Source organism: Gossypium hirsutum, chromosome A06, assembly GCF_007990345.1.
Source record: "Gossypium hirsutum isolate 1008001.06 chromosome A06, Gossypium_hirsutum_v2.1, whole genome shotgun sequence".
In the NCBI taxonomy this organism is placed as follows: Eukaryota; Viridiplantae; Streptophyta; class Magnoliopsida; order Malvales; family Malvaceae; genus Gossypium; species Gossypium hirsutum.
This window is the reverse complement of record NC_053429.1, coordinates 126,314,376-126,342,043: the sequence shown is the minus strand read 5'-3', so window position 1 is coordinate 126,342,043 and position 27,668 is coordinate 126,314,376. Positions and strand designations below refer to the sequence as shown.

General features: G+C 32.6%; 4 protein-coding genes, 1 long non-coding RNA gene and 1 pseudogene across 5 annotated transcripts; 3 read left to right on the top strand and 3 right to left on the bottom strand.

The window, feature by feature from the left end:
• The first annotated feature begins 1,559 nt into the window (after nt 1–1,559).
• Nucleotides 1,560–4,512, top strand: LOC107937321 (GATA transcription factor 4). Its single transcript, XM_016870189.2, has 2 exons — nt 1,560–2,075; nt 2,754–4,512. The coding sequence occupies exons 1-2, from the start codon at nt 1,770–1,772 to the stop codon at nt 3,399–3,401; spliced, it is 954 nt and encodes a 317-aa protein (XP_016725678.1). The 5' UTR covers nt 1,560–1,769; the 3' UTR covers nt 3,402–4,512.
• Nucleotides 4,513–5,212: 700 nt separating this feature from the next.
• Nucleotides 5,213–6,453, bottom strand: LOC107937322 (uncharacterized). Its single transcript, XR_001694644.2, has 2 exons — nt 5,767–6,453; nt 5,213–5,493 (listed from the first exon to the last, which is right to left on the bottom strand). It is a non-coding gene; the product is annotated as an uncharacterized lncRNA (long non-coding RNA).
• A 6,113-nt stretch (nt 6,454–12,566) lies between these two features.
• LOC121230822 (uncharacterized) lies at nt 12,567–14,138 on the top strand. The gene is made up of 2 exons (XM_041116289.1): nt 12,567–12,795; nt 13,354–14,138. Exon 2 carries the CDS (start codon nt 13,481–13,483, stop codon nt 13,829–13,831), a length of 351 nt encoding a protein of 116 aa, XP_040972223.1. The 5' UTR covers nt 12,567–12,795; nt 13,354–13,480; the 3' UTR covers nt 13,832–14,138.
• Nucleotides 14,139–14,455: 317 nt separating this feature from the next.
• LOC107937341 (cyanidin 3-O-galactoside 2''-O-xylosyltransferase FGGT1-like) lies at nt 14,456–15,810 on the bottom strand (annotated as a pseudogene).
• Nucleotides 15,811–16,218: 408 nt separating this feature from the next.
• On the bottom strand, nt 16,219–18,332 carry LOC107937343 (polygalacturonase). The gene is made up of 9 exons (XM_016870208.2): nt 18,186–18,332; nt 17,974–18,111; nt 17,719–17,892; nt 17,595–17,618; nt 17,303–17,510; nt 17,132–17,213; nt 16,897–17,005; nt 16,699–16,815; nt 16,219–16,603 (listed from the first exon to the last, which is right to left on the bottom strand). Exons 1-9 carry the CDS (start codon nt 18,321–18,323, stop codon nt 16,343–16,345), a joined length of 1,251 nt encoding a protein of 416 aa, XP_016725697.2. The 5' UTR covers nt 18,324–18,332; the 3' UTR covers nt 16,219–16,342.
• Nucleotides 18,333–22,674: 4,342 nt separating this feature from the next.
• Nucleotides 22,675–26,052, top strand: LOC107937324 (disease resistance protein SUMM2). The gene is made up of 2 exons (XM_041116288.1): nt 22,675–22,956; nt 23,234–26,052. Exon 2 carries the CDS (start codon nt 23,238–23,240, stop codon nt 25,926–25,928), a length of 2,691 nt encoding a protein of 896 aa, XP_040972222.1. The 5' UTR covers nt 22,675–22,956; nt 23,234–23,237; the 3' UTR covers nt 25,929–26,052.
• The last annotated feature ends 1,616 nt before the right edge of the window (nt 26,053–27,668 follow it).

The following is a 27,668-nucleotide window of genomic DNA, read 5'->3' as shown; positions in this document are numbered from 1 at the left end:
AAAAGTGTAAAAATATTTATTTTCACACCATAAAAAATTAAAAATAGTTATAAACTAAATAAACAAATAAAATTCGATTTGGTTTGAGTCACTCTTAAAATCGTCAAAAGTTCGTGTCTATTTTTGCTTTTTTAGTTTTTTTCTCAATTAAATAAAAATAAATGGCAAATATTTTAAAAAATATAGATACATTCAACGAAGGTTAAAACCTGCTCAAAGTCTTTATATTCTTCGTACACTTGGAATTTAACCATTTACTTATATTTTCAAAAATATAATACCTCAATTTTTCAAATTTAAATATTTATGTCCAATTGTTAACAACGTTATGATGTTTTTATTAAATTTATTGGTGTCACATTTTGATATAAAAAAAATACTCAATTGCTAGTTATGTAACAAATAATAATAATATATTTGAATTTTAAAAAATAATTTTTAATGATATTAATAATTGGACTTGTATTTTTAAAATTTAAAAAGTAGAGGGACTAAATTTATAAGGGGATTAAATTTCAAATGTAATAAGAGTATAGGGACTTAAAAAGCACATTTAAACCTTGAATGGCATAACACAAATGTTAAAATATGCTCCAAGCCCATATACTCCTCGTACGTTTAAAATTCAATCCCTCGACTTTTTGAATTTTAAAATGCAAGTCTAGTTGTTAACACTGTAATTTTTCTTTTTTTATTTAGATTCAATTTCATTATAACACCATTTTTTATTACATGTCTATGAAGTATTTATTATTTATTGAATTTCAATTTTGTAATATGAAAAAAAAATTAGATAAATTAATTTTTGAAAATAAAAAAATTATATTCCAAATATTTGAATATTTATATTTTTAACCTACCATAAAATATCTTTACATTCTAAAAACGAAATAAATAAAATTTGGTCATTCGATTTTAAAAAATTATAAATGGTCACTGGACTATTCAAAAGTTTTCAATTAAGTTACTGGGTTGTTAAAATTGTTATTGTATGACCTTCTTTGTTTGCACTACCTGTACTAATCGAAAGCTCTTCGTCCCATTCTCTTTTATAGTTTATTTTTTCATGAAACAACTTTGAATGTCACAAATCTACGAACTGAAATCCAAATAACTTTTTTATCTGATCTTTGATACTAATTTCCGGGTCAACTTGGATCTAAGCTATATTTTTCTACTCTTTGATGGGTACTAATCCACCATACCGATCGTTGAATCATCGCTTGGAGCTCGTTATTGGGACAATTTAAAAAAAAAACTTAATAGAGTAATAACCCAGTGACTTAAATAAAAACTTTCGAATAGTTTAATAATTTAAATGAAAACTTTTGAATAGTTCAATGACCATTTTGTAATATTTTAAAGTTAAATGAATAAAACGTAAACTTATCAATAATTTAGTGACATTAGATGTAATTTGCCCGTAACTATTTTAATTCATTTAAATAAATACAATTAAAAATTCTGAGTACTGTAAAAAGAACTTGCAAATGAGTTCTCTGTCTCTTTATTATTAAATTACTTATATGCTTTACATGGAAAAAAAAAACCTCCAATTTCCACATATTTACACTTTTGCCATTCCCTTCTCTCCTCATAACCCAACCCTTTCTCTTCACTCTTCAGTCTCTTTTTCTCTCACAGACTCCAAAGCTTTCTCTCTCTAAAATCCTTTCAACTTTTTTTTTTCTTATTTTCTCTTTCTAAAAACGACAAGATTTTTGATATATTTTGTGTATAGGAAGTCGTCGTGCATTGTAATTTTTGTAATGGAGATGGGGGACTTCTTCGTCGGAGGTTATTACGGCGGCGGAGCTGCAGGTGATTTCTCGCCGGAGAAAAGGATGTCCATGGTGGAGGAAAAGCTGGGGGAGAATTTCATCGTCGACGACCTCCTCGACTTCTCTAACGAAGACGCCGTTATCGGCGACGGCTTGGTGTTCGATAATGTCGCGGGTAATTCCACCGATTTGTCCACCGTCACTTGCAATTCTTCAGTGTCCGGTGGCGAAAATCACTTCTCTTCCGCTAATTTCACTCACTCCTCTCAGTTCTCCGGCGAACTCGGCGTCCCGGTAATGAAATAGTTTATTTTCCTTTCTTTTTGCATGGTGAAACTAAAAAAAACAACGATTCACGTCAAATTAACACCATTTTTTAATTAAAAAAAATTAAACATCAACTTCAAATAATTTTCGAATAAATTGTAACCAATAACATGTTTTTGAAATCAAAATCGTGTAATTTTTTTAGACTAATCGAAATTTGGAAAATAATTTATTTAATTATGAATTTCACGATATGAGTTGTTTATAAAACAAAACTGTAAATTTCTACATATTTTGTTGATTAGCTGTGGGATATGTTGAGATTAACATTTCGGATCTAATTAAAAATTTTAAAAAAATTGGGATGTAATTAAATTTTCTAAAATTTTATGAAATTAATGAAAATTTTTATAAAAAATTCAAAAATTCGAGTTAAAATTTAAAATTTTTTAAAAAGAAAATGTAAATTTTCAAAATTTTAGAAGTTAAGGTCCCTCTTAACTACCATTACTGTCCACCTCTGACAATAATGTCTATAGATTCATATTTTACAAAGGACAAAATTTGATAAACTATTTTTTTAAAGTATAAAAATTAAAGTTTCATAAATTAAACTTAAAAAATTTAAATTTTGTTATGTGAAAAATATGAAATTTATTAAACCAAAATAATTGAACGAACTTGATATTTTTTTTTTATTTACAGTACGATGAATTGGCGGAACTTGAATGGCTTTCAAATTTTGTTGAAGATTCATTTTCAACGGTCCCGAATTTACAAAGCAACCACCAAATTTTTGCTTTACCCACACCCGAATCCTCATCTTCCTCAACCCGATCCGATTCATTACCTCGGAGCTCGACCGACCCGATTTTCAAACACGGGGCTCCGTTACCAGGGAAGGCCCGATCCAAGCGTTCAATGAACGCACCGTGCGATTGGTCGACCCGAGTCCTCCACTTAAACCCGAAACCCACGGGTCATAAGAATAGGGATAACCCGAACGGAAATTCGGAGTATTCGGGTCGGAAATGTTTACATTGTGCGTCGGAGAAGACACCACAATGGAGGACGGGACCGATGGGTCCGAAAACGCTGTGTAATGCGTGTGGTGTGAGGTACAAATCGGGTCGGTTGGTACCCGAATACCGACCCGCTGCGAGCCCGACGTTTGTGTCAACGGAGCATTCGAATTCGCATAGGAAGGTTTTGGAGATTAGGAGGCAAAAGGACATGCAGCGAGGGGGACAGGGTACACGGTTTCTTAGTCAAACTTCAGTTTTCCCCATATCCAACGGTGGTGATGTTGTTGATGATTTTTTGATCCATCATCATGGTGGGCCACGATTTTAGGTGCATGATTTAGTTAGTATCAAATAAAATAGGGTAAAAAAAAAAGATCTTATTTGTAGCCCATTTCTTAAATCTTGAATTTAAAAAAAAATCATAAAAAGGAAATTAAAGAATTAAACTAAAATAAAAAAAAAGAAAGAAAATTCAATTTCAATTTTGTAGTTTTATTTTTGAGCACGTAAAGCTAAAAAAAAATGATAATTTTCTTTCTTCCTCAATTGGTAGGTTTTAGAATTGATTTTATTTTTCTTAATTGCAATTTATAATATTATATATATTAGCTTTTGTCATACCTACAACGAGGTCGAGAAAATATTTTATGTTAAAATTTATTTAATAATAAATAAATGTAGTGATAATCGATTTATATTTTAATATTATCGAACATGTATTTAATCTTTAGATTTGTAATTTTTATTCTTTTATTTAAAAAAAATATAAAAAAAATTAAAAATGTTATCATAATAATATTAATTATAATTTAAAAGAATGGTTATTTATGTGATTTTACAATTAAATTGGTGGTTTAGTTAAGAGTGACATCAACTTAGTAAAATATTTAAATATAAGTATTAGATTTGAAATATTAATTAGTCTCATTAAACTGAAAATGTTCATAGGTTAGACTAGATCGGATTTGAACTAGATTTAAAAAAAAAACCAAGCTAAGGCTTGTGTTACGGGCCAAGTTGCAAAGCCCGTGACCATTGCAAAAAATGTGTCTCAGGAGGTCTATCAGTTAGATGAGGTTTATTTACCCATGAGAGCTAGCTCGATTTAAAGAGCTATTGGTGAAGCCTGTCAGATTGAAGCCTATGTGACCCAATGATGAAGATATGAAAAGTTAGGCTACCTTGGTAAATAGGAAACTAATATTAGAAGATTGAGGGAATCGTATCTTATAAGATTATTAGATTAGATTTGATTATGTAATCTTGTAAATCCTTAAATTTAAGGGATAGACTAATCTCGTCTGTTGATGTAATTTGATCTAGATTGTCGGTTTTGGGGGAGTTCAACTATAAATAATGAGCCTCCCTTCACTTGTAATTCATTCCACTGTTTTGTATTCTTTGAGAGAAAGTAATACAATTGAGAACATTTACTCAAACACCTCCCGTGCATAGTTTTCTGTGGCTTTTTGTTCTATTTTGCCTTCTTTTGGCTAGAGTTGCTTCGGCTATATTAATTGGTGCATTGGAAGAATTCTTTATGAATACTCACTTTGTGGTGGTTAGGCTGACTTAGGCGTGTTTAAATCGAAAGGATAGCCTAAAGCCGCACAAAACGTGAGACTAAAGTTCTATCATCGTGAGACTTGGTCCAACTTATCTAAATAGTTCATTGATTGCTTAAAAATAATGAAAAAAATTAATTTATACATATAGAGTTATTAATATTTACATACTTTTATAATTAAATCTTAAAAAAAATATTTCTTAAAAATTATTTAACTTAAATTTGGGTTGGATCAAGTTAGACTTAAAATTAGAACATATTCATACAAACCTAGATAAATTGGCTAGATCGTGAATAGAGATGTTCATGGGTAAACTTAAGCATGATATTGAAACATTTTATACTTGAGCAAACTCAACCTCGAACCGAAATACGAGCTTGGAGTTTTATCTAGGCCTGTCTATATTTATAAATGATTAATTTAAACTAATTTTATGCTTGCCCGTATTTTATTTTTTCATTAATTTAAATTTTATATATGTAATATAATAATTTTTTAATGTTTACATTATAAGTATTGTAAACGGGCCAATTTGCCCAGGTCCACATCATGACCAAATAAAGAATAAAAAGGTCCAAATATTAATAGTCCATTGAATGTCCAATTACATAGCCCAAATTCAAAACCCTATACAAGCCCAATATTCAAGACCATAAAACCAAATTAACCCAAACGGCCCAAATACAATGGCCCAATACCCAAAACAAGCCCAAACAACCCAAAACTTTGGTCACCAGAAACCCTAGGACTCTCTCCCTCGCGTCGCAGCTAAGCCCCAGCCCTCGCACTGTACGACCGCCACGCGCGCCTCCGTACGCTAGCACACAGCCCCCGTACTCGCGCCACGCACACCTGCACATGCAAAAAGGACGAGCGCACAGCAAAACAAGGAAAATATTGTATTTTTATTTATGTTTTTTTTATTTATCATTTTTATCCCTTCAGCTATAAAGCCAAGGGATTTCATCGTTTGTAAGGTTACACACACGCAATATACGCAATAGAAAAGCAATCAGAATAGACGAAAAACAGAGCAAGGTGATTTATTCACGATTTTCCTCACTTATTTCTCTCATACTTTCTTACTTACCTTCTTTTGATCGAATAAAAACAAAAGAAACTTACCTGCGTTTGATGCCTTTGGATCCCCGCTTGTTTCGCCACAGTTGAAACTAAGTAGCGATTTGGGGCTTGTGAGTAAGACTCACGAATTTTTTTGGTTCAATGAAGCCTCGATTGACCATTGTATGAGTCGAAAGGAGAGGCAGGAGAACAGACCTTCAAAAGACTGTTAGTCGGTGAAGGGTTGAGAAAGCAACCTAGGTTTTTTTTTCCTTTCTGTAAATGGCTGCAAACCTTTTTAGGGTTTGTTTCGGTGACTATAAAGGCCCTTTAGACGTCACCGTTTTAGGCCAAATTAATGGTCTCAAAACGACAGCGTTCAAGGAGCTACAGCCCGATGACCCGACCCGCACACGTTCAAGATCCGCGTGTTTGGTCACTGATGGGTTATTTGCGATATAAGTCCCTCCCCTTTCGCGCCGCATTTAAATCAGCTTATATTGGTGTTTCTTTAGTTTCTAAATTTCTCCTATAATTTGCGCATTAATTCGATCTGGTCAGCGCTTCGAGGCTGCGTTTTGGGGTATGGAATATTTCCAGATTTGGTCCCTGCACATTAGCACATGTTGCGCACTAGTCCCTATTTTGGGATTTCTTCTATTTTCAAATTATCCCACTTATTTTAATTCAATTTTAATTTAGTCTTCTATTAGTATAGCCTATTATTTTACAATATATTTAACGTTTGAACATGTGTTGATTTATTTTAATATTTTGTACAATATTCTTTATTTCTATATATATTTGTATATGCATAACTTTATTTTGCTTAATAAAATCATCATTTTAAAATTTTTTTTGCATTAAGCTATTTTAATACTTTTATATAACCTCTTGTTTAAATATTAATAGATATATTAATACATCTATTACTTTTATAGATTTTTCTATTTAAAATACTCCTTACTTTATGATTCACTAAGTATTTTTCGTTATATATATACGAAACTATTTTACACCTTTGCATTTATAAAATTATTATTTTGGAATGTTTCTTTATATTATATTATTTTATGCTTTATATATTGTCTCATTTAAATGTTTTTATATATATTCGAACACATATAACAAATTTAATTTAATCTTGTATGTATTTCCATGTTTTTGCAAATAATTATTTTTAAAGTTATTTATGCATATATGATTTGTAAATCTATTATGTTTCTAAGATTATGTTTCTCTATACATTTTTATAATCTTTTCATATTTTGTACATAATTTAAATTTTTATATTATATATAAATTGCCAATTTTAAACCAATATTCTTTAATGTTTTGTATATTATTCAATTAAAATATTCATTTCATAACATATATTTTAATAATTAAGTATATATCTCTAGGTTGTTTTTGCAAATAGTTTTAAATTCAACAATTCGTATATTGTATAAATTATGTGTTCATTTATTCGTCATTATTTTAAAAAATATCTTATATCACCTTAACTTCAAATTGCTATTTTGTTCTACACATCTTGCATTGATAGTTTTATATTATGCCATGTATATCATCGTTGTATATTATTTATTCATTTTATTGTTATATCAATTATTCTCCATCCATGTTTAGAATTTCGACTACATTTGCCTTAGATTATCCATACTTGATTATTAGTTTGTTAATTGGCATTGTATTTTATGAGTGTATATTACCCTACGTTTTTATTTATCTTTCGAGTTTACAAATGTTGCATTATAAATTTTAACCTTTTTTTAAAAAATTTTAACTATTCCATCATATTTCAAGTAAAATTAATACGTTTTGAGCTAGTTCTACGATTGTTTATTTGAAGATTCATTAAAACAAAGGCAATATTCGATGTTCAGAAAATTGGGGAATAGTGCCCTATCGTGCTGGGTTTCGATTTCCCGTTTGTCCAAAATAATTGAATATTCTTTTAGAATTTTACTCGTGTTTTTCCAAATGCTAAAACAAGGCAGTATCCAATGTTTGGAAATTCGGAAAATAGTGCCCTATCGTGCTGGGTTTCGATTTCCCGTTTGTTCAAAATAATCAAATATTCCTTCGGAATTTCACTCGTGTTTTCTAAAGCGAGGCAATGTTCAATGTTTGGAAATTCGAGGAATCGTGCCCTACCGTGCTGGGTTTCGGCTTTTCGTTGGACTAAATAATTGGGCATCCTTTTGTAATTTACAACATAAGAACTTTTGGAAGTCGAAATTTATCGTGTTTGTAACAGCCTAATTTTTAGTGGTATCAGGAATAGAGATTTGAGATCACTAAATCCGACGGGTGAGTTAAAAATTTAATAAATTAATACCTATGAGTCAAATGCGAATATAAAAGCATTTTTGAATTAGTGAATTTGGTGATTTAAAAGAATTAATTAGGTAAATTGGGTCGAGAATGAGGTATCGAGACCTCAACTTCATAAATCGAGCCATAAATATTTTTAGAAATATTTATGGAGTGTTGGTGAGGTAGTATTAAAATTTAGTCAGAAAATTTTTACGTTTGGGTGGTTAATTAAATAAAAAGGACTAAATTGAAAAGGGTGTAAAAGTTGCTAGAAGGATTAAATAGCTCAATTGTCAAATGAGGAAGGACCTAAAGTGAAAATAGTCCTAAAGGAGATATTTTGGGCGGCAATACCTGAGAAAAATCAGGAAATGGATGAAATAAGGGCAAAATTGGAAAATTGTCAAAATTGGCTAAATAAAAATGGGACTAAATTGGAATATCTAGAATTCTCTTCATTTCTCTTCATATTCATCAGCTGAAAAACAGCCATGGAGGAGGGTTCAAGCTGGTTTTCATACTCTAGCTTCATGTAAGTTTAATTCTTGCTTTCTCCTTGAAATTTTTATGTTTTTGTGACTTTTACAACTAGGTCCACTTGTTGAATTCATTAGTTTTTGATTCTATAAAAGAAATTGAAAGTTGTTATGAATATGTACTGGAAGTATATGATGATTTGGCATGGAATTAGAGCTTTAAATTATTTATATGCTGATTTTATTGAAAGAATTGAATAGAAAGTGAATGTTTGGGACCTAATTGTAAAAGAGTTTGAAGTTAAAGTTTCATATGGAAATTATGAATTTCAAAAATTATGAAATAACTTATAATGTCTAGAAAAAGTGTTAATTGAGAAAATTATCTTAATTGAGGGGTTAATTGAGCAAGGACTGAATTGTATGAATTGTGAAATTTGGGGCAAAATGGAAATAAACATTTTGCACTAAAACTGTTTTAGACAGCAGCAGTAGTCTAACTTTGAAAAATCACTAAAAATTATAGAAATCGAATTAGAGGATGAATAAAATATTAAATTAAAGCTTATTGAGTCTAGTTTCTTATAAAAGAAATTATGTAAGCAATGAAATTGTAAATCATCAGATACAATAACTTTTGTGAAACAATGTCAAAATGATTTCGAGTTCCCCTATTCTGACTTTGGAAAATCATAAAAAATTGGATAAAAATAATTAGGGGCTTAAATTTATATGTTTAGAATCCTGAATGAGTCTATTTTCAAGAGAAATAAACGAGGACATCATTCGAATCCTGTACAAGAAGATAATTAATTTTTAGTGAAGAAGGGTCAGAACTGTCAGACAGCAGAACATGGGAGACTTCAATGAATAAACTGTATTAATTGGCCCAACCAAAAAATATGAAATTTTTATAGTAAGAAGTATATGAGTCTAGTTTCAGAGAAAATTAGCGGATCTTAATTTGGAGTTCTATAGCTCAAGATAAAAATAATTTAGTGACTATGACACAAATGGATAGCTTGAATATTCACATAAGTAGATAATGAAAATTATGGATAATGTTACTTACAAGTGTGTTGTTTATACTAAGGATGTGGATGGAGAGGAGGAGGAGGAAAAATATACATATAAATGAATGACTCGTGTATAAATTGATCACATGCCCGGTTATAATCGACGAGTGTTGGATTAGAAATGATATAATGTTTTATTTGGAATATTTATTATGAAATTATGATTATCGTTATAATACAAAAATTGAACTTGTGAGTTTATATGGCTAAATTTTAGTGATTATTTGTTAATTTTATGAATTTTATGATGAGTTATTTCATATGTGTTGATGATAAAATCGTGAATAATGTAAAAGCATGAAAATTGAATAAATGATCAAATTGAGCATTTCAGTTCAGTGACAAGATGAATTGAAGGAAAAGACCATGGTTGGACCATGGAAACAAGTGATAAGTGATAGCTTCGGCTACACTTATCTGATCAATGGCAAATGACAACTGAAAAATGGTAGCTTCAGCTACCTGATCAGTGAAAAGTGGTAGTTTCAGCTACCTGATTAGTGAAAAGTGGTAGCTTCTGCTACCTAATCAGTGAAAAGTGGTAGCTTCGGCTACCTGATCAGTGAAAAGTGGTAGCTCCGGCTACCTGATCAGTGAAAAATGGTAGCACCAGCTACCTGATCAGTGAATAGTGGTAGCTTTGACTACAAGTGACAAGTGACAAGTGACAAGTGATTTCTGTATAAGACCATATCTGGGATATGGCATCGCTGTGATATATGCTACTGTATAAGACCATATCTGGGATATGACATCAGTGAGATATGTGATTACGTGTAAGACCATAGCTGGGCTATGGCATCATTATGTAAAGATGTGTAAGACCATAGTTGAACTATAGAATCGAAAAAAACGAAGTACTCAATTCCGTAAGATGTTCACTAATTTGAAGAAGTTTGGTAAGTATTACATGGAATTATGTGACATAAGGAAATACGAGTTGATGAGACATGAGCATAAAACTTGGTTGATGGATGAATTCATTTGTGATTATATATTTCTACGCCTTGAGTGTATTATCCGTATGAATTGGTACTCCAAATGAGTTAATGAGAAAACTTCTAGTATGAAATAATCTGAGTTCGAAATGAAATATCATGAAAACGTACTTGAAATACATTGGTATGTATTGTATATGCTATTTGAATTCATAAATGTGGAAAGCAAATGTATGTGGAAATATAAGATGATGATATTTGTACATGGAATTTATTGATGAATACGTACATCAAAATTTATATGATAAATTTTAGTGAACATTGAAATTGGGCTCAATAAGTGATTTGGCAATTTAAATCGTAATTGGTAGGAAGAGTTAATGAATTGCATATTTATGAATTGTTACACGTATTTGTCTGAAATACGAGGAAGTGATGGTAATTGATACATGGAAATATGAAACTATGATATATATAAAAACATGGAATATGTTTGATAAATTTGTTCATTCATAATTATAAAATTATGTACCTCGTGTGTGCTATTTGCATAAAGATGATATTTCAAATACTTTAGTGAATAAAGCTTAAATATGAAATAGTATGAAATCGAAACAAATTGTTATGAAAATGTATTTAAATTATCTGTAAGTGTTTCGTGCTTCTCGGTAATGCCTCGTACTCTATTCCGGCGACAGATACGGGTAGGGGGTGTTACAGTGTTTTCGAGGGTATAAAGGATCGTGTCCTATCATGCTGGATGTGATGCTATATTCCTCTGAAACAAGAGAATTTTGACGACCAACTTGAACCATTCAAATGTTTTCAAAGGAATCACATTTTAAAAACATTTTTAAATCTTAGACATAAGGACAGTATTTAATCAATTTGGTACCAATTTTGGGCGTAGTGAGGGTGCTAATCCTTCCTCATGCGTAACCGACTCCCGAACCCGTTTTCTCAAATTTACGTAGGCCAAAATTGGTTTAAATGGAGTAAAATATTTTGTTAATGTGATCCAATCACACCGAAACAAAAAGATTGGTGGCGACTCCACACTTCCGTTTTCAAAGTCGATCGTCCGTTTTTAAAATTAAAAATGGTTTCGACAAGTATTATATATTATTACAAATTTAATTTTTAAGTGATATAAATTAGATAAAAAATATATAATATAATTTAGGGGTAAATCTCAAAACTATACATGAACTATGGTTTAATGTGCACTTGTATATATGAACTTTGATTTTGTGCAATTTTATAAATGGAATTTTGATTTGATCCGATTCTTGTAAATTATTAACACAATTATTGATATAACATCATTTTATGTTTATATTTTGTATACATAAAGAATTATATTTATCTAATATGAAAATAAACTGATGCATTTATTTCTTTAAATGTGTATGATTAAATCAAAATTAAAGTTTTAAGTATACATTTGAACCACAATTAGAGTTTCATGTGTACAATTACACCAAATTAAAATTCATGTATACAATTGCGCATTAAATCAAAATTCATGTATAATTTTGAGATTTATCCCTATAATTTATTCCAAACTCAGAATATATAAAAAAATATGTTAACAAAAAATCTATTTTACATTAATAACTTTTCATTTTTATTTTATCTATTTTAAAATATGTTGAGTATCTTGTACTCTCTCTCTTCTTTTGGAGTCCATTCATATTTATAAGGTGTGGTTCCTTGATATGACGTACTAGGTATAATTAAGTGCCATACATGAGGACACGTTATCCCCTTAGGGGTGACATGTGTCCTGAGTGATTCTCCCTGGGAAACTAAGTTGATGAGTTGAATGTAGGCAAGCAGAGAGTTGGCGAGCTGGACGATGGCGAGCTGGAAGGGCACAACGAATTGAACAGGGTAGTGAGCTAAGAAGGGTGTGGTGAGTTAGACGACCCTAGAAGAGGAGAGGCGTAAAGTGAAGAGGGTTTGGTCGGACACGGATCTCTAGTCGGATAGCGGCGTGCCTTATAACAATTTATTCCTTGCCTTGCTGAAGACGAGTTATAAAGTAACTCTTTTGAGAGAAGGTTGCACGAGTGAAGCATGTGATTGAGGCTTATTACTTACGTTTTGGTGTAAAACTTACTGCTTATGTTTTGTCGTATGATTGCGGCTCTTTTTCTTAAGGAAAAAAACCGTTCTGAAAAAAATTTCTTCCTTAAAACAACTTATACTTAGCCCTAACTTACACATATCTTGCGTTTTTTCAAAAGGGGCTACCAGTGAGAAGAGATTTGTCGTTTATAGGTAAAAACCCTCGAATTTTTTACCGTCGTTTCAGTTGTTTTAAGCGTGATTGTTTATCATGGTTAGAGTTAGAATCGGGTTGGGCGGAAGGGACGGTGGCTGTACTGGCTGTGGTAACCAGGCTTGTAGGTCTAGATTTGTGGATGAGGGTGGTAACCGTCAAGAGCGTCATGAGGCCTATGTACCTGTCGAAGGAAACACCTATTTGTGCTCGACAAAGCAAGAGGAGATGGTTCGTCATCTAGTCGTCCGGTGTATTCAGTTGCTAAATTTTGCCTTTGATTTTTCGATTGTTGAAGGCGCAAGGAGATTGAGTGACATGGAGGGAGGTTTCCTATTGCCCTGTGCAGCCTGCAGGGTTCCCATGGCCTCATGACGCCATTGACGATCTGGGTTTAATTTTGTTAGGAAAAAAGGAGGAACTTGTAAATTTTTTGTATTCTTACTGTAAGTTGCATACACACTATTGGTCTTCCATATCTGCAAATGGCCAAGAAGGTTATGTGAGAACACTTACGATAACTACTGGTGTTGATGATAATGTTATTGGTGATGCAGGCACTGCTGGTGTTCGCACGAAGGGTTCGCATTTGGAGGGATCTGCAAATTCATCAGAAGAACTTAGATGCATAATGGATGTCAGGTCTCTTATGCAGAATTTGCAAGGTAGAAATGCTAGTACCGCATGTCCGCAACAGGTGAAGGTAGTGGTAGCTCTCGCAAGAAGCAGAGGGTGCTAGCGAGCTTTGCAAGTACCGAGGTTGATAGTGATGATGAAGTAACGAATGAACTGAAGGAAGCTTGCCATAAGAGGAGGAGGGATCATGCGACAACTTCAGGAGGTGTGGTGGTAACAGTTGCCCTTCCTGCACCACCAATTGATCCCATTCTAGAAGAATTGCCTCCTGGTGCTGCTCTAGGGGGTTCACTGAAATTAACATCTCCGAATGGTGAAGGAAATACCCTTTTTCCCTGGCGCGAGCAGCTTGATGGAAGGAGGTATCCCTATTATCTTGATGATGTGATGAAGAAATGAGAGGAACATACGCCGAGAGAGGTCAGGGAGTGTGTGTTCCCCTCTGGATCTTCATCTTGTGCCAAGAGGCCCTCGATAAGGGAATTGTTATGGTCGCTTCAAGTATCTGTTGCTGAAAGCAAGGTTATTAGTTGGGGTCTACGACAAGTTATCGATGAAGAAGAAACTAAGAGAAAGGAGCTCGCGGGTGCGCTTGAAGCTAGCGAGTGAGCACTAGGTAGGGTCCATGAGCTTTATAAGGAGATGGAATGGTGATAAAATTTCACTTTGTTTCAGGAATATTTGTACGGGAAAGTGTAACCCACCACATTTGACCCGACCATCATATTCAAATATGTGATGTTACATTTGTCTTCTTTTTATTATTATTTATAAATATAAATTATTAATTAAATTCACTCGTAGAGTGATTGTGTAAAAGATTAAATTTAGTGTTATTTGTAACATAAATTCAATTAAAATTTATAAATGATGAAAATAGAATTAGATTTTAAATTAAATAAAATCCTTTAAATATATTGAGTTATTGACATCAAATTCCATTACTAAGATAATGTTAATAATACATTTAAAAAAAGAAGAAGATAACATTGCAATTTAGAAACAAATTTACATTAGAAATCATCACACCAAGGCGTGCAGTTGCATAACAAAATCATCCATGTAAGAGTTTTCAAGTCCTGGTTTTAAAAGGAACTCCTTCCATTTATCATGGTTGGTCCTTACCTCGTTCCCCAACTCATTATCATGATCCATTAATGTTCTTACTGCTTTGCAAACATCATATTTTGTAAATACTCCATCTTCATCACCTTTCTCAACCTCTACTCCGATTTTTAGGTCTCCAGCCATCAATCTTGCATTAATTATTTGATCTCCGACTTGGGGTAGCAGCACCAATTGGCAATCACTCACCATGGCCTCTGCTAAAGAGCCCGAGCCGCAATGAGTGACGAAATACCCTACAGAGCGATGCCTTAAGATTAGTTGTTGTGGTACCCAACCTCCATGAAGTATCCCTCTTCCTTTTAATCTTTCTTGGAATCCTTCTGGCAAGGCTGACTCGATTGTTTCAGTCCCATCGGTGGTTTTAGGGCAACTAGAAATGGCAAACCTGTTAACTCAAGGCCTAAAACCAATTCTTGAAATCGATCCATTTTCAAAACACACTCACTTCCGAATGCACAAAAAATCAGAGTCTTAGGCTGAAACTTGCTTAATAACTTTTCCCATTGTTTTTCTAGTGCTATTTTAGGTGGATTTGGCACTACTGGACCTGCGAAAATGACTGGCTTTCCAAATTGGCTCCCAATATATTCACCATAAGGCCCTTCGATTTCCCTGCATGTCTTGAAACCAATAATATCGCAATCACTTAGAGACATCAATTGGCGTTCTACAAATGAAAGGCCGCTTCCATAATCGGCTAATGCTTGGGCTTCATGTGCGCGTAACTTAATACTTGAAGAAGGGAAACCTTCTGGAGGCTCTAAAAGATCGGACCCTATCATACCTTTCTCAAGAGTCTTTCTTGCTGGACTAAGAAGATAGCCAATGGTGGCAGAGCTAATGATACAATAAACAACGGACTTGATACCTAGCCTACGAGTCAAGACCGGCAACCAGCAAGTGAAATCATAGAAAGCAAAATGGGGTTTGAGTTCACGAAGGTAAGCTTCAATATCAGGTTCTGTGAGGTCCATAGCGGTCATAATGAGAGGATGCAAAGGGAAAGGGACATCATTTGTTGTTTCGGCGCCGAGAGGTAAACCTTCAACATGCGGAACAATGATTGGAATAAAGGTTATGAGATGTGGATGGAGATTGAAAGCCTCAACCTTATGTTGTGTTTTTGCCGGGAAAAAGAAGGAAATTTTATGGCCTCTCTCTGCTAGTTTGTTGGCCATATGAACATATGGAGTGATATGACCAAGGGCAAACCATGGGTACATTGCAATGTGGAAGCTTCTATCTGCCATGATTGGTAAGTGTCGCAAATAAAACTATCACAAACTTAAATTTTAACCTAACAAATTCGCTTTAGGTGAAGCAAAATGACTAAAATCTCTTTGAAATTATCAACGCTGCTAATTCGAAAGCAAAGTAAGCTCGAATGCCTTAATGCAATCCATGAAATTGCTTATATAATATCATGGCTGGAAACCATAACTGATTGGGTTTCTTACTAAAACCACTACTTGATTTTGTTTGAAGAGAAAACTAAAAACCAAATAATACCCCGATCTTTAAAGTAAGTGTACCAAAATATTTGTTAAAGAAAACAATTTTGTTTAAAATGTTGAAAATATTATCTTTTTATCTTGTAATATTTATATCTCTAAAATAATAACCAATCATAACAAGTAAGAGAAGATTATGGTAGAAAATTTTGATATAAAAAAGATGCATTTATTTATTTTATATATGCAACATGAAGGGACATTTGGATAATTATTTCCTTAGTCCCAACGAAAATATAACCTAATTATTACATCCGAAATAAAAAAAAAGTTAATAACTTAATTTTCTTGTTAAACAAGGAACATTTGGATAAACATTTCCTTCATCCCAACTTTGAACAACACTCAAACAATGAGATTTGGGGTGCCCATCATATATTTTTCCATTTATTCCGTAATCCAAGTGTATGTTTTTCATGCGGATATTTTTGCATGGAGCTGACTCACTGCATGAAAGATCCACCGCAATTTCACCATTTGTTGTCCCTCTTAAATCATTATACACAATATTGCTAATCTCCACGGCTGTACTCTGTGGAATTAAAAAACAAAATACAAAAATATCATTACAATATATATGTTAAATTGATTCGATTGAATTCGTGAAGAAATTCAAATGAAACTTACATAATTCTTGCAATGTTGATGAGGAGGACAACTATATTGATCAATAATAATAGGCCTAATTACATTACTAAACGATATACGTTCAAATCTTATATGTCTTGCGTATCCATGTCCTCTCTGTACACATAACATGATAATTAGTTAAATATAACGTAAAAGAATTAATCATAAAATACATTTAATGGAAATTTTAATTACCTGCCATGTCTTTATTCTAACTCCATTCTCTGTAGTATAAAAGTGAGCTCTCCTTACAGTAACATATTCAACTGTCTCCCTTCTTCCATTTTCACCAAGACTTCCAATACTTCATATAAAAGTGTAGAGAAGTAAAAAATAAATTTTTTTAAATCAAAATATCTAATTCTATAAGAGTGAAAAACAAAATCAAACAAATAAGTGAATTTTTTTTATAAAAATAATTAAAAAATACCTAATTCCATAACCTGGACCACAAAAAATCCGATTAATGTTAATATATTTTGACCCATCTCCAATTCCTATACAATCATCACCTTAAAAAGAAAAGAAAAAGAAAAACGTCAAACCCAATACTTGTCTACAGATATTATGTTATGAAAATAAATACTTATTTTTTATATACCAGTCTTAATGGTTGAGGAGGCTATGGTAACATTGGTGGAATGTTGGATACGAATGCCATCAGTGTTGGGGCTATCCTTTGGAGCTTTGATATTGAGTTTAGAGGCATGAACAGATGAAGATCTTTCAATTGAAATATGCCATTTTCGACTGTCCACAGAAGTTAAGCCACTAATATGCACATTCTTAGAGTCTAAAATGGCAAAACCCTAAACAAAATAAACAATAAAAAGATAAATAAAATCGGAGACTAAATGAAAAAATCTCTTATTTTTTAATAAGTCAAGGCATACCGCCGCTTTTTGAGATGAACAAAGCTGTCAACATAGAAAATTTGAGAAATATAATCAGAAAATATATAAAATCGTGTTGAAGCAAGCATTAAGAAGATGCAAAAAATCCAAAATAATAGTGTACCACTTTATTTTGCATGCAACCCATTTGCCACCATTTTTGTCCTTGGCCATGGAGGCTTCCGGTTCCTCGAATGATGAGGCCATCAAAATGTTGAAAGGTTATCCAATTGTTACAGTTTGCATCATTGCATTTCCATGAAGATGGATCACTTGGGGCAATGAGTATTCCATCAATCTGAACAATCCAACCCAAAACTTTTGTAAATAATATCATTAATAGAATTAAAGAAAAGATAAAAATAATAATTATTATTACCTGAATAGTAATATTTTTTGGTCGACATTCACCATTAAAAATCAAGGGTTGCACCAAAAACTTTTGTCCATAAGGAACACGAAATATCCCTAAAGGGACATGCGAACTACAGACAACATTCCATGCATTCTTGAAGGCCTAAAATAGTTATATAAATAAACAATCAAAATATGATAAACTTCCCAACTATAGCATTTAAGAAGAAAATAAACCTCGGTATCATCACTCTCTCCATCTCCAACGGCTCCAGCAAAGTTGACGTCATAAACAAATGGTTCTACGGATTGAACCGATAAAACCCATTGAAAGAAAGAAATAGAAAACAACAATTTTAAACCCATATTAATCATTCTGAATATTTAATTATGAATAATAAAACAGTACATAGCAGTATATATAGGAGAAAAACATAGGCTTCCTTACTATAAGAAAGATAAGTTTTTCAAATTTAAACATTAATTTTTTTAAATCTATTTTTTAGAAGTATTTGTGAAATCCAAATCCAAATCCAAATCAAATCTAGTTTTTAAACTAATCTAATTAATTTGATTTTCAATTTTAAAATTATTGATTTTGAAAATTAGTTTAGATTTGATTACCACCATTTTATTTTTTAAAATATAGTTTATTTAATTGATATTTGTTACCATTAATTTTTTAATTTTATTCAATGTTCCTTTAAAAATGATTTAGATTTTTTTCAGGGATAAAATTAATAAAACCTATTTATCTCAAAACACTAAATCCCAATTCCGTACTTCAATTGTTTTTAACAATTTTGTGGTTGAACAAGGTTTTCAAAGTTGGAATGGTGGTTGAATTGGTTGACCACCCGTTACAATCCGACCGGTGCAATAGATTTATCCACTTTAATTGAATAAATCATTAAAAAACTATAAATAAATCAAATTAGTTCAATTTGTACGACTGGCCAATTCAACTGGTTCGCGGGTCAGTCGGTCCAACCCCATATTTCTAGTGGCTATAGCGATATTGGAAACAAAGGGATTGAGTCAAATTATTATAAGTTTTTATATTCTATAGTTAGTTTGGCAAATTTTTTTTGAGTGAAATGATATTTGGCTAAACTACAAAGTTTTGTCACTTATGTATGGCTTAACTTACTTTTTTTGGTCACTATACTTCAACAAAATTATAATGTAATTATTAGTGCTTTCGATTTTATTGTTGTTAATAATGTAATAAGTAGACGTGACACATTATATCATCATTTTATATGAAAACTTCAGATCAAATTGCATAACTAATCCTTATATTTTTATTTTCGAATAATTTAATTCTTTTTGTCTTTTTAAGTTTAATTTAATTCTTTTTGTCTTTTTAAGTTTCTTTCTTTTTCTTTTTTATTTTAACCTGATATTTGGTTATCTAGTGATGACCAACTTGTGATATGTACGTATGTTTGCTATGTTTGAACCAAAGTAAGCAGGATCTATTAGAACGTAATGTGCTATTGTCTAATGTGCGTGAATTATCCTGGTACGATCTGCATTTTGTTAAGTTTGTTGGTACGTCTTTACGTGACTCTGTTACTTAAGAACATATGATATCCGAATATGTTGAATTGATTGGTTCTAATTCTGATTTATAACCATGCATGTGACTTTACGGAAAATCTGATATTATTTTTTAAGGTTTGATAAATCTACTTTATAACGCGTGGACTCTCATGCCTACTGACTTTTTTACTGTATGGTTGCATTACTTACATGCTTAGCATTCTTCTTCTGTATATGCATGCCATGACACATTGCATGGGACTGGGGATGATGTGAAAGGAGGAAGTTTCTGCCAGTTTGATTATTTACATTATCTGGTGGTTTATCCACTTTTCTATTCTGGCAGCTTAGCTACAATATAGTTGCTTGACCATATGTATCCGATCTGGCAATTTTAACTGCAAAATTGAGTGATTCAAAGTGCATTGCGAAGCTAAGAGACAAATCTTCAATCAATATAAAGACATATTGACCCATAAAAATGTGGATCCCTTCCAAAAATGCATCGCAAGTCAACTGATTATAACATAGCTAGGCGTGTGGGCTTGATTGAGGTCCTTGTAAGTGTAACGCCTAAGCTTGTTAACTGATAAGTCGTAATTTATACATATTTTTATCTCATGCTTAGCACATTTTTGGATGAATTATCATTAGATTTGTGGAATTTGATGCTCCTAATCCTTTAATTTCATGTTTTATACTTAAGTGAGCATAGGAGAGTAAAAAGAGCAAGAAACGGGCCAAAAACGTAGAAAATAGGTCAACGTGAAAAATCAACACGGCCTGGATTTCCTTACGCGGGTAGACCACTCGCCCGTGTCTATTTAGCAAACTCTAACACGGCCTAAGCCACCCCACACGGGCGTGTCCCTATCGAGCCCAAGTCTAGTTCTATTCAGAAAATGCCACTCTTGAGGGTTTTGAAGCCGATTGATCCATCTCAAAAGCTAGATTCTCCTTCAAGACTGAAGATCTCCCTTCAATTTCTTTCGAGGATTTTTAGGTTTCTTTATGTTTTGTTATTATTATTCTTCTGAGATGTTTTCTTTTACACATATGAACTAAATCCCCTAAATACCTAAGAAGAATGAAATCTAAGACGGATCTTGTTATTATTTTATGAATTATATGATAAATACTTGATTTGTTCTTAATTATGTGTTCTTGATTCTTGCTTTAATATTTCAGGATATTGATTCAAGTATTGTTGTACTTATTCAGAGGAGCAAAAGTTTCTGTCTAAGAGTAGATCTAGCATAATTAAGCGGAGTTGATTGCACCCCTAGACATAGGGCGAAATAAATCTGCCAGATTAGGGTCAAACCTAATAAAGGAATCCATAGATCGAGTTAATGTAACATTAGGGGTTTTAATTAGAAAGGGATTTCAATTAATCAACCTAGGATTAGATGTTGTTAGTCTCGAGAGAGATAATAATATAAATTAGGGATTTCTACGGATCGAGTCAAGTGAATAAATCGTCTAATTCAGAGTCAAATAATAAGTGAAGTCTAGGTGGATTTTTCCTTGGCTATTGTCTAAATCAATCAGTTTTCCCAAAAGTATTTCCCCAATTTACTTCCTGTGCATTCTTAGTTTAGTTAATTAGTTTAGATAAAACAAATCCCCTTATTTTTAGGCTAGATAATAAAAAGAAGGTCAATACTAGCACTTTTAGTTCCTGTGGGTTCGACATTCCGGTCTTGCTATAAGCTATACTACTGTTCGATAGGTGCGCTTGTTTTTTTCGTGATAATAGTTAGTTTTCAAGTACAATCAATCATAAATATAAAACTTATCACGCACATCATTAACATATTCCACATAGGTGTCATTATGGATTGAGATTTTAAGTCCTAAAACAAAATTGGTTCCTTCTAATTCATCCTCAGTCCATATTGAACACCAAAGTCCTTCTTGAAGCTTAAACTCTTTTTCTCGAAATTTCTTCATGATAAAGTTTTGAACGAATAAGTTAAACTTTGACTTCAACAGCTTGGATTTAAATCTTGTGATTGGGAATTGAGGGAAACTAAGCCCGTCAAGTCCATGGGCCTAAATTTGGGCCTTGAAACTCGCATCATGTCACATCAACAAATTTAATAAAAAAATAATTTAAATAGTGTTACCAATTGAACCAGAATTTTGAAATCTAGAAAGTAAAAGGACTAAATTACTAGAAATAAAAGTACAGAGACTAAATTCTAAATTTGTGATAAGTGCATAAACTTGTGACATATTTTAATGAAATTACAATTATAATACTAATTAGAAACATAGTATTAAAGTAAATTTAAAAATTAAGAACATAAAATTATAAAGTAAAGCTTTCAAATTAGGTAATGATAGGGAAAAGTAAACAAGAGTGAGTTTAAAACTAAATAAATGTGTGATGATGGATTAATGCCTATTATAATTTTATCTCGTCTTTAATTAAAATGATTCTTTTATCTTTTTTGGGTGTCATTCTCATTTGACTATAACTTGAAAGTTTCTCTTTGAAAAACATTAATTCAATACTCTATTAATTTTTAGAGACTTCAAACTTACCAATACTGATTTTCTTAATTGAATAGTTCAGATGGAGAAAAAATATTATTTAAAAAAAACTTATTTGTTTAATGTCAATTTAATAGTTAAATGAGCATTAAAAAGTATTGTCGCCGATTCAAAAGTTTCTTCGAACTCTTACTTTTATATATATTATAGATAAATAAGTAAAACTTTATGATTGATAAGATTTAAACTAATAATATTATTATTTTAATGTCAATTAAGTACTTTTACTTTTTTTTATTTAAAAATCTCAGTCTAATTATTAATAATGTTAATATTTTCTGTCAAAATTTATTAACTTAGCAATTTTCTTAGGCTATCTTCACATTATATAACATATAATTGACAATAACTAAACATGTTAAGTTAACAAATTTTGCCAGAAACTACCAATGATGATAATGATTAGACTAGTATTTTAAAATTGAAAAAGTAGGAGGATTTTTTAACTTTTGAAGTACAAGGACTAAATCTCAAATTTTATAAAAGTTCAAGGACTAACAGCAGATTTTAACCTATTCTTTTAGAAATAATAGTTATTAAGACTTAAAAAGCCAGCTGTGATCCGATTAATAAAAGTTAAGCCACAGTTACAACAATCATAGAGAGAAAAGATAGTAGCAGAGGAAGAAGCAAAGCTAGAGAGAATCACAGCATACCTAAGCTATAGTAGAGCTGAAGCAAATAACAAAAATTTCCTGATTTCCAAGCACAAGACTTAGATAATCACAGTAAGCCTGATCCACTCAAATTCCAACTATTTTTCACCAGGAAACTACCAGAATTCTGCTACTGTATCTGCTACAAGCCTACGACTAAACAAAAGAGTCGAGACCAGTACCTGTCTTCTTCGTATCTTGCTCCATCTTTGGCTAAAAAAGTTAGCTACTTGGATTTCCTTCTCTGGGTATACACTCTGTGAATCTCCTTGCTTTATCTATACTATCCATAATGAAAGCTCTAATGGTTGAAACCCCATCTTCTTTAACTTTATTTGATGAGCATCCTCTTCATAACTGTGACACAATCGCCTTCCACCTCAATCTGTTCAAACCCCATATTCTTTAACTTTATTTTTCTTCCACTTTTCCACATTACGTAACTTTATTTTTAAATCATTCACAAACAATTCACTTTGCATCCACTTCTTATTTGTTTCCTTTATTTTATCTTTCATTTACCAGAATCATGGGCAATTGCTGCTCCGTACAATGTAGTTTCGAGAATTTCCTTCTTCGTGGCTGGGATTTCATTGTTGGCCATGCTAATTATGTCTGCAAGCTTCAACAAACCCTTCCAACTTTATCTGCTGCTCTTCAAGAACTGAGGGCACAAAGGAACGACCTGCTAAGGCAGGTTGATCTTGCAGAACAACGACTATTGAAGCCATTTGAGCAAGTTCAGTTATGGCTTTCAAAAGCAGAAACTATGATAACAGAGGCGGAAAAGTTGATTGCAGATGGCCCTCAACAAATGAATAACTTGTGTCTCGGAGGCTGTGCTTCCAAGAGTTGCCTGTCTAGCTACAAGTTTGGTAAAAAAGTGGCCAAAATGCTTCAAGAAATAAGTGATCATAAGAGTAAAGGAGCTTTTGGGAAAGTAGCGGAGAATCAGCCCGCAGCTCCAGTGGTAGTAATGCCTGTAGAGCAGCCGGTTGCTCTAGAATCCACAATCCAAAAGGTATGGAGTTGCATCGAGGACGAAGATGTGGGGATCATTGGCCTCTATGGCTTAGGGCGTGTTGGCAAGACAACACTCTTGACCGAACTCAACAACAAGTTCAGCACCACACCGAATGATTTTAAAGTTATCTGGGCGTTGGTGTCTAAAGATTACGATGTTGGAAAGATCCAAGATAGGATTGGTGGAAATCTTGGGTTTTCAGATGACTCATGGAAGAATAAAAGTGTTGAAGAGAAAGCTGTAGATATCTATGGGGTGTTGCTGAACAAGAAATTTGTTGTATTACTGGACGATTTGTGGAAGAGGGTAGATTTGAAACAAGTTGGGATACCACAACCAAGCCAAACAAAGGGTTCCAAACTTATTTTCACAACTCGATCTTTGGGGGTATGTGGCGAAATGGAAGCTCAGAAAAAAATCAAAGTGGAGTGCCTGGAACCGGAGAAGGCTTGGGAATTGTTCCAAGACAAGGTTGGAGATGAAGCTCTCAATAGCCATCCAGATATTCCAAACCTAGCTAAACAAGTAGCTGAAAGGTGCGGTGGGCTGCCTCTTGCACTAATTACAATCGGTCGTGCCATGGCTTGCAAGACAACACTTGAGGATTGGAAATATGCAATTGAGATGTTGAAGAGATTTGCATTGCCAAAAATGGAAAATGAGGTATTTCCGCTTTTAAAATTCAGTTATGATAATTTGCCTGATGCCACAATGAAATGTTGTCTCTTATATTGTTGTCTATATCCTGAAGATTATTGTATTCCCAAAAAGAGATTAGTGGAGCATTGGTTTTGTGAAGGGCTATTGAATAAATTTGACAGAATTAGTGAAGCTCAAATGCAAGGTGGCGACATTATCAGCTCTTTTCTGAATGCTTGTTTATTGGAAAGGGATGGAGAAGATTGTGTGAAGATGCATGATGTGATTCGTGACATGGGTTTATGGATTACACGCGAGTTCGAAGCAACAGAAAATAATTTTTTTGTAAAAGCAGGGGCTCAATTATTTGAAGAACCAGATGCTAAAGAATGGGAAAGTGCAAAACGAATGTCAGTGATGAAAAATAAGATTAAAGTTCTCAGAGAAACACCCAAATGCCCTAACCTTCGAACCTTGTTTCTTAGCGAAAATGAGTTGCAAGTGATCAGCCATGGTTTCTTCCAATTTATACCTCATCTAACTGTTTTGGATTTGTCAAGAAATAAAGAATTACGAGCATTGCCCGAGGGAATTTCACAATTGGTTTCTCTAGAATGTTTTGATCTATCATTTACTGGTATAGAAGAGTTGCCAATAGAGTTGAAATCCTGGACAAAACTAAAAATGTTGGACTTGAGTTGTATGGACAATCTCAGAAAAATCCCACAACATTTGATATGTAGTTTTTCCAAGTTGCAAATATTCAGAATGTGGTTCAGAATGTATCTGATAGATTATCCTAATGAAGACAATGTTTTGAAAGGGGGAAATGAAAAGCTTATAGAGGAATTGAAAGGTTTGCAACATTTGAATATATTAAGGATACAGATAAAAGCCATGTTTTGTTTAGAAAGATTCCTAAGCTTTAACTTGTTTCGATGTTGCACCGAAGCACTAGAACTTAGTGATTTTAGAGAATCAAAAGAGTTCAATGTTTTATGCTTAGAAAATTTGGAGCGTCTAAAGAAACTACAATTCTGCGATTGTGAAAGCATGAATGAGATAAAAATGGAAAAGCTGCATACGTGGGTTTCTTCTAAAGAAACTTCATGCTTTCACACGTTGAGCGAAGTTATAATTATGGGATGTAAGAAATTGAAAGACGTGACTTGGCTGATGCTTGCTCCAAATCTAAGGACTCTTTGGATAACTGGGTGTGCAAAAATGGAAGAAATATTGACTGAGGGAAAACTTAGTGAAGTTGCTGGTGTGATTGGAATTCCATGCCCTAAACCATTTCTGAAGCTTGAAACACTTCACTTATTTGCTCTAGCGAAATTGAAGAGCATATACTGGGATGCGCTACCCTTCCCATGTCTGAAACTTCTTCATCTACATGGCTGTCGAGAATTGAAGAAGCTTCCTCTCAACTCAGACAGTGCAAAAGGGAACCGGCTCAGCATTGAGGGAAGCAAAGATTGGTGGGCAGCGATAGAATGGGAAAATGAAGCCACTCGAAATGCTCTTCTCCCTTCTTTCAAATCTGTTTATGCATGAAATGTAGAAAATGGTAAAAATTGTAAAATGGTTCATTGTGTATTAAAGAAAAAGAAAAAGAAACTCTTTTACTTTATACGTTGCTAATTATGGTTAAATTCCAAGAAAATCAAATTATTGGTAACACCCAAAACATCATTTTCTCTCTGTAATTTCATCGACTATCATATTTTGCTGCCATTTTTTGTTGGTGGTGGGCAGTTTCATGGTTTGCATTTTGGCTACATATCAAGGTTGGTGGTACGTTTACAACAAGGTTATTGGAACTGGATTACATTGGACCGATCATTACATCGGTTCAGAAAAAGAGATTAAATCGATTGATCCATAATCCAGTATGGATCGAATGAATCGAGCTAAAAATCAATTGAATCGAGTTTTTTATTTTTAATAATTTTTTAATAATATATTTAATATATCAAACCGAATCAATCAGTCGAACTTGTAAATGGTGGCCTAATTGATCTGACCATCTATCCGATTACAAAAATATTGGTTTACTAACATAAAAGTGGAGAGACTTGATACCAAGCTTTTTAACAGCCTCACTGATGTAGGGAATAAAAGTAGAGGATCAAAAAGCAAAAATAAAACTAATAAGTGTTGAAGTGGCAAGGCACAGCCTACTATTAAGGAGACTTAAGTTTTAATCTTGGGTATCTCGTTATAGAGAGAGACAATTTATAAGCTCCAAAAAGTTTACCCTTAAAAACCATAAATTATATTAGAGGGTTTCTTGATTCACTACAAGCAAATTAATTATTATAAATTATAAATTCAACATAACTTATATAATAATAGGTGACCCAATTTTCATAAATTTTCATTTTGGACATTAAAAATAAAAAATTACAATATAAACATACTTTTAAAATTTTTGTTACTATCGTTACATATTTTTATCATTTTGGTCACTAGTCGTTAATTTGTCATTACAAATACTCATTTTAGTCACCCAACTTTAGTAAATTTTCATTTTGGTCTCTTATTTTCTTTTTTAGAATTAATTTTATTTTTATTAAGAAAAACATGAATTTTTACAAAAAATTGAGTTATTTAGTTGCTAAGATAAAACCTATGTTTTCATATGTAACTCAATTCCATGTAAAAACTTAAATTTTTTCCTATAAAAACCTGTTAGAGTAGTTATCAAAGTAGTTAAGACTGTTAGTATGGTTATCAGTTGCAGTTAGTCTGTTCTAGCAGTTTCTTTATTGTACGTATGCCTATAAATGCATGAGACTTCTACATGCATTAAATAAGAAATAATAAAAAGTAAGAAAGTCTTCTTTTCTGAATATTTTTGCATAAGTCTAACATGGTATCAGAGGTAAGTTGTTTCTTGGTGTTTTTTGCTTGATTTTCCGCTGTGTATGTTCAGTATGGCTTGCAGTTCTGTTGATGCAGTTGTCGATAGTAGGATTTTTCATCAAAGAAGATCAGTATTCTTCTTGATGATAGCAACTATTTGTTGTGGCGACAACAAGTTCTTTTGGCAGTCAAAGCACACAAGCTTCAGCGTTTCTTGGATGAGAATCAAGATCCTCCTACTCAGCTTATTTCCGATGACAGTGGGGGTTGTTGTGAAAATCCAGAGTTTGCACATTTTGAGCAACAAGATAGTGCACTTGCTTCGTTGCTATTATCTTCTATCAGTCCGTCCGTCCTCCCTCACCTTATTGGCATGGATACAAGTGCAAAGATCTGGAAAGCGGTTGTCGCCTTGTATGGGAGTAAAAC

Bases quoted from the DNA above. Each gene is read 5' to 3' on its own strand.
- LOC107937321 (XM_016870189.2), top strand. From the start codon at position 1,770: ATGGAGATGGGGGACTTCTTCGTCGGAGGTTATTACGGCGGCGGAGCT. The intron at 2,076-2,753 runs GTAATGAAATAG...TTTTATTTACAG, and splicing joins CCGGCGAACTCGGCGTCCCG to TACGATGAATTGGCGGAACT.
- LOC121230822 (XM_041116289.1), top strand. From the start codon at position 13,481: ATGTCCGCAACAGGTGAAGGTAGTGGTAGCTCTCGCAAGAAGCAGAGG.
- LOC107937343 (XM_016870208.2), bottom strand. From the start codon at position 18,323: ATGATTAATATGGGTTTAAAATTGTTGTTTTCTATTTCTTTCTTTCAA. The intron at 17,893-17,973 runs GTAATAATAATT...TGGATTGTTCAG, and splicing joins CAAAAAATATTACTATTCAG to ATTGATGGAATACTCATTGC. The intron at 16,604-16,698 runs GTAAGTTTCATT...TTAATTCCACAG, and splicing joins ATCAACATTGCAAGAATTAT to AGTACAGCCGTGGAGATTAG.
- LOC107937324 (XM_041116288.1), top strand. From the start codon at position 23,238: ATGGGCAATTGCTGCTCCGTACAATGTAGTTTCGAGAATTTCCTTCTT.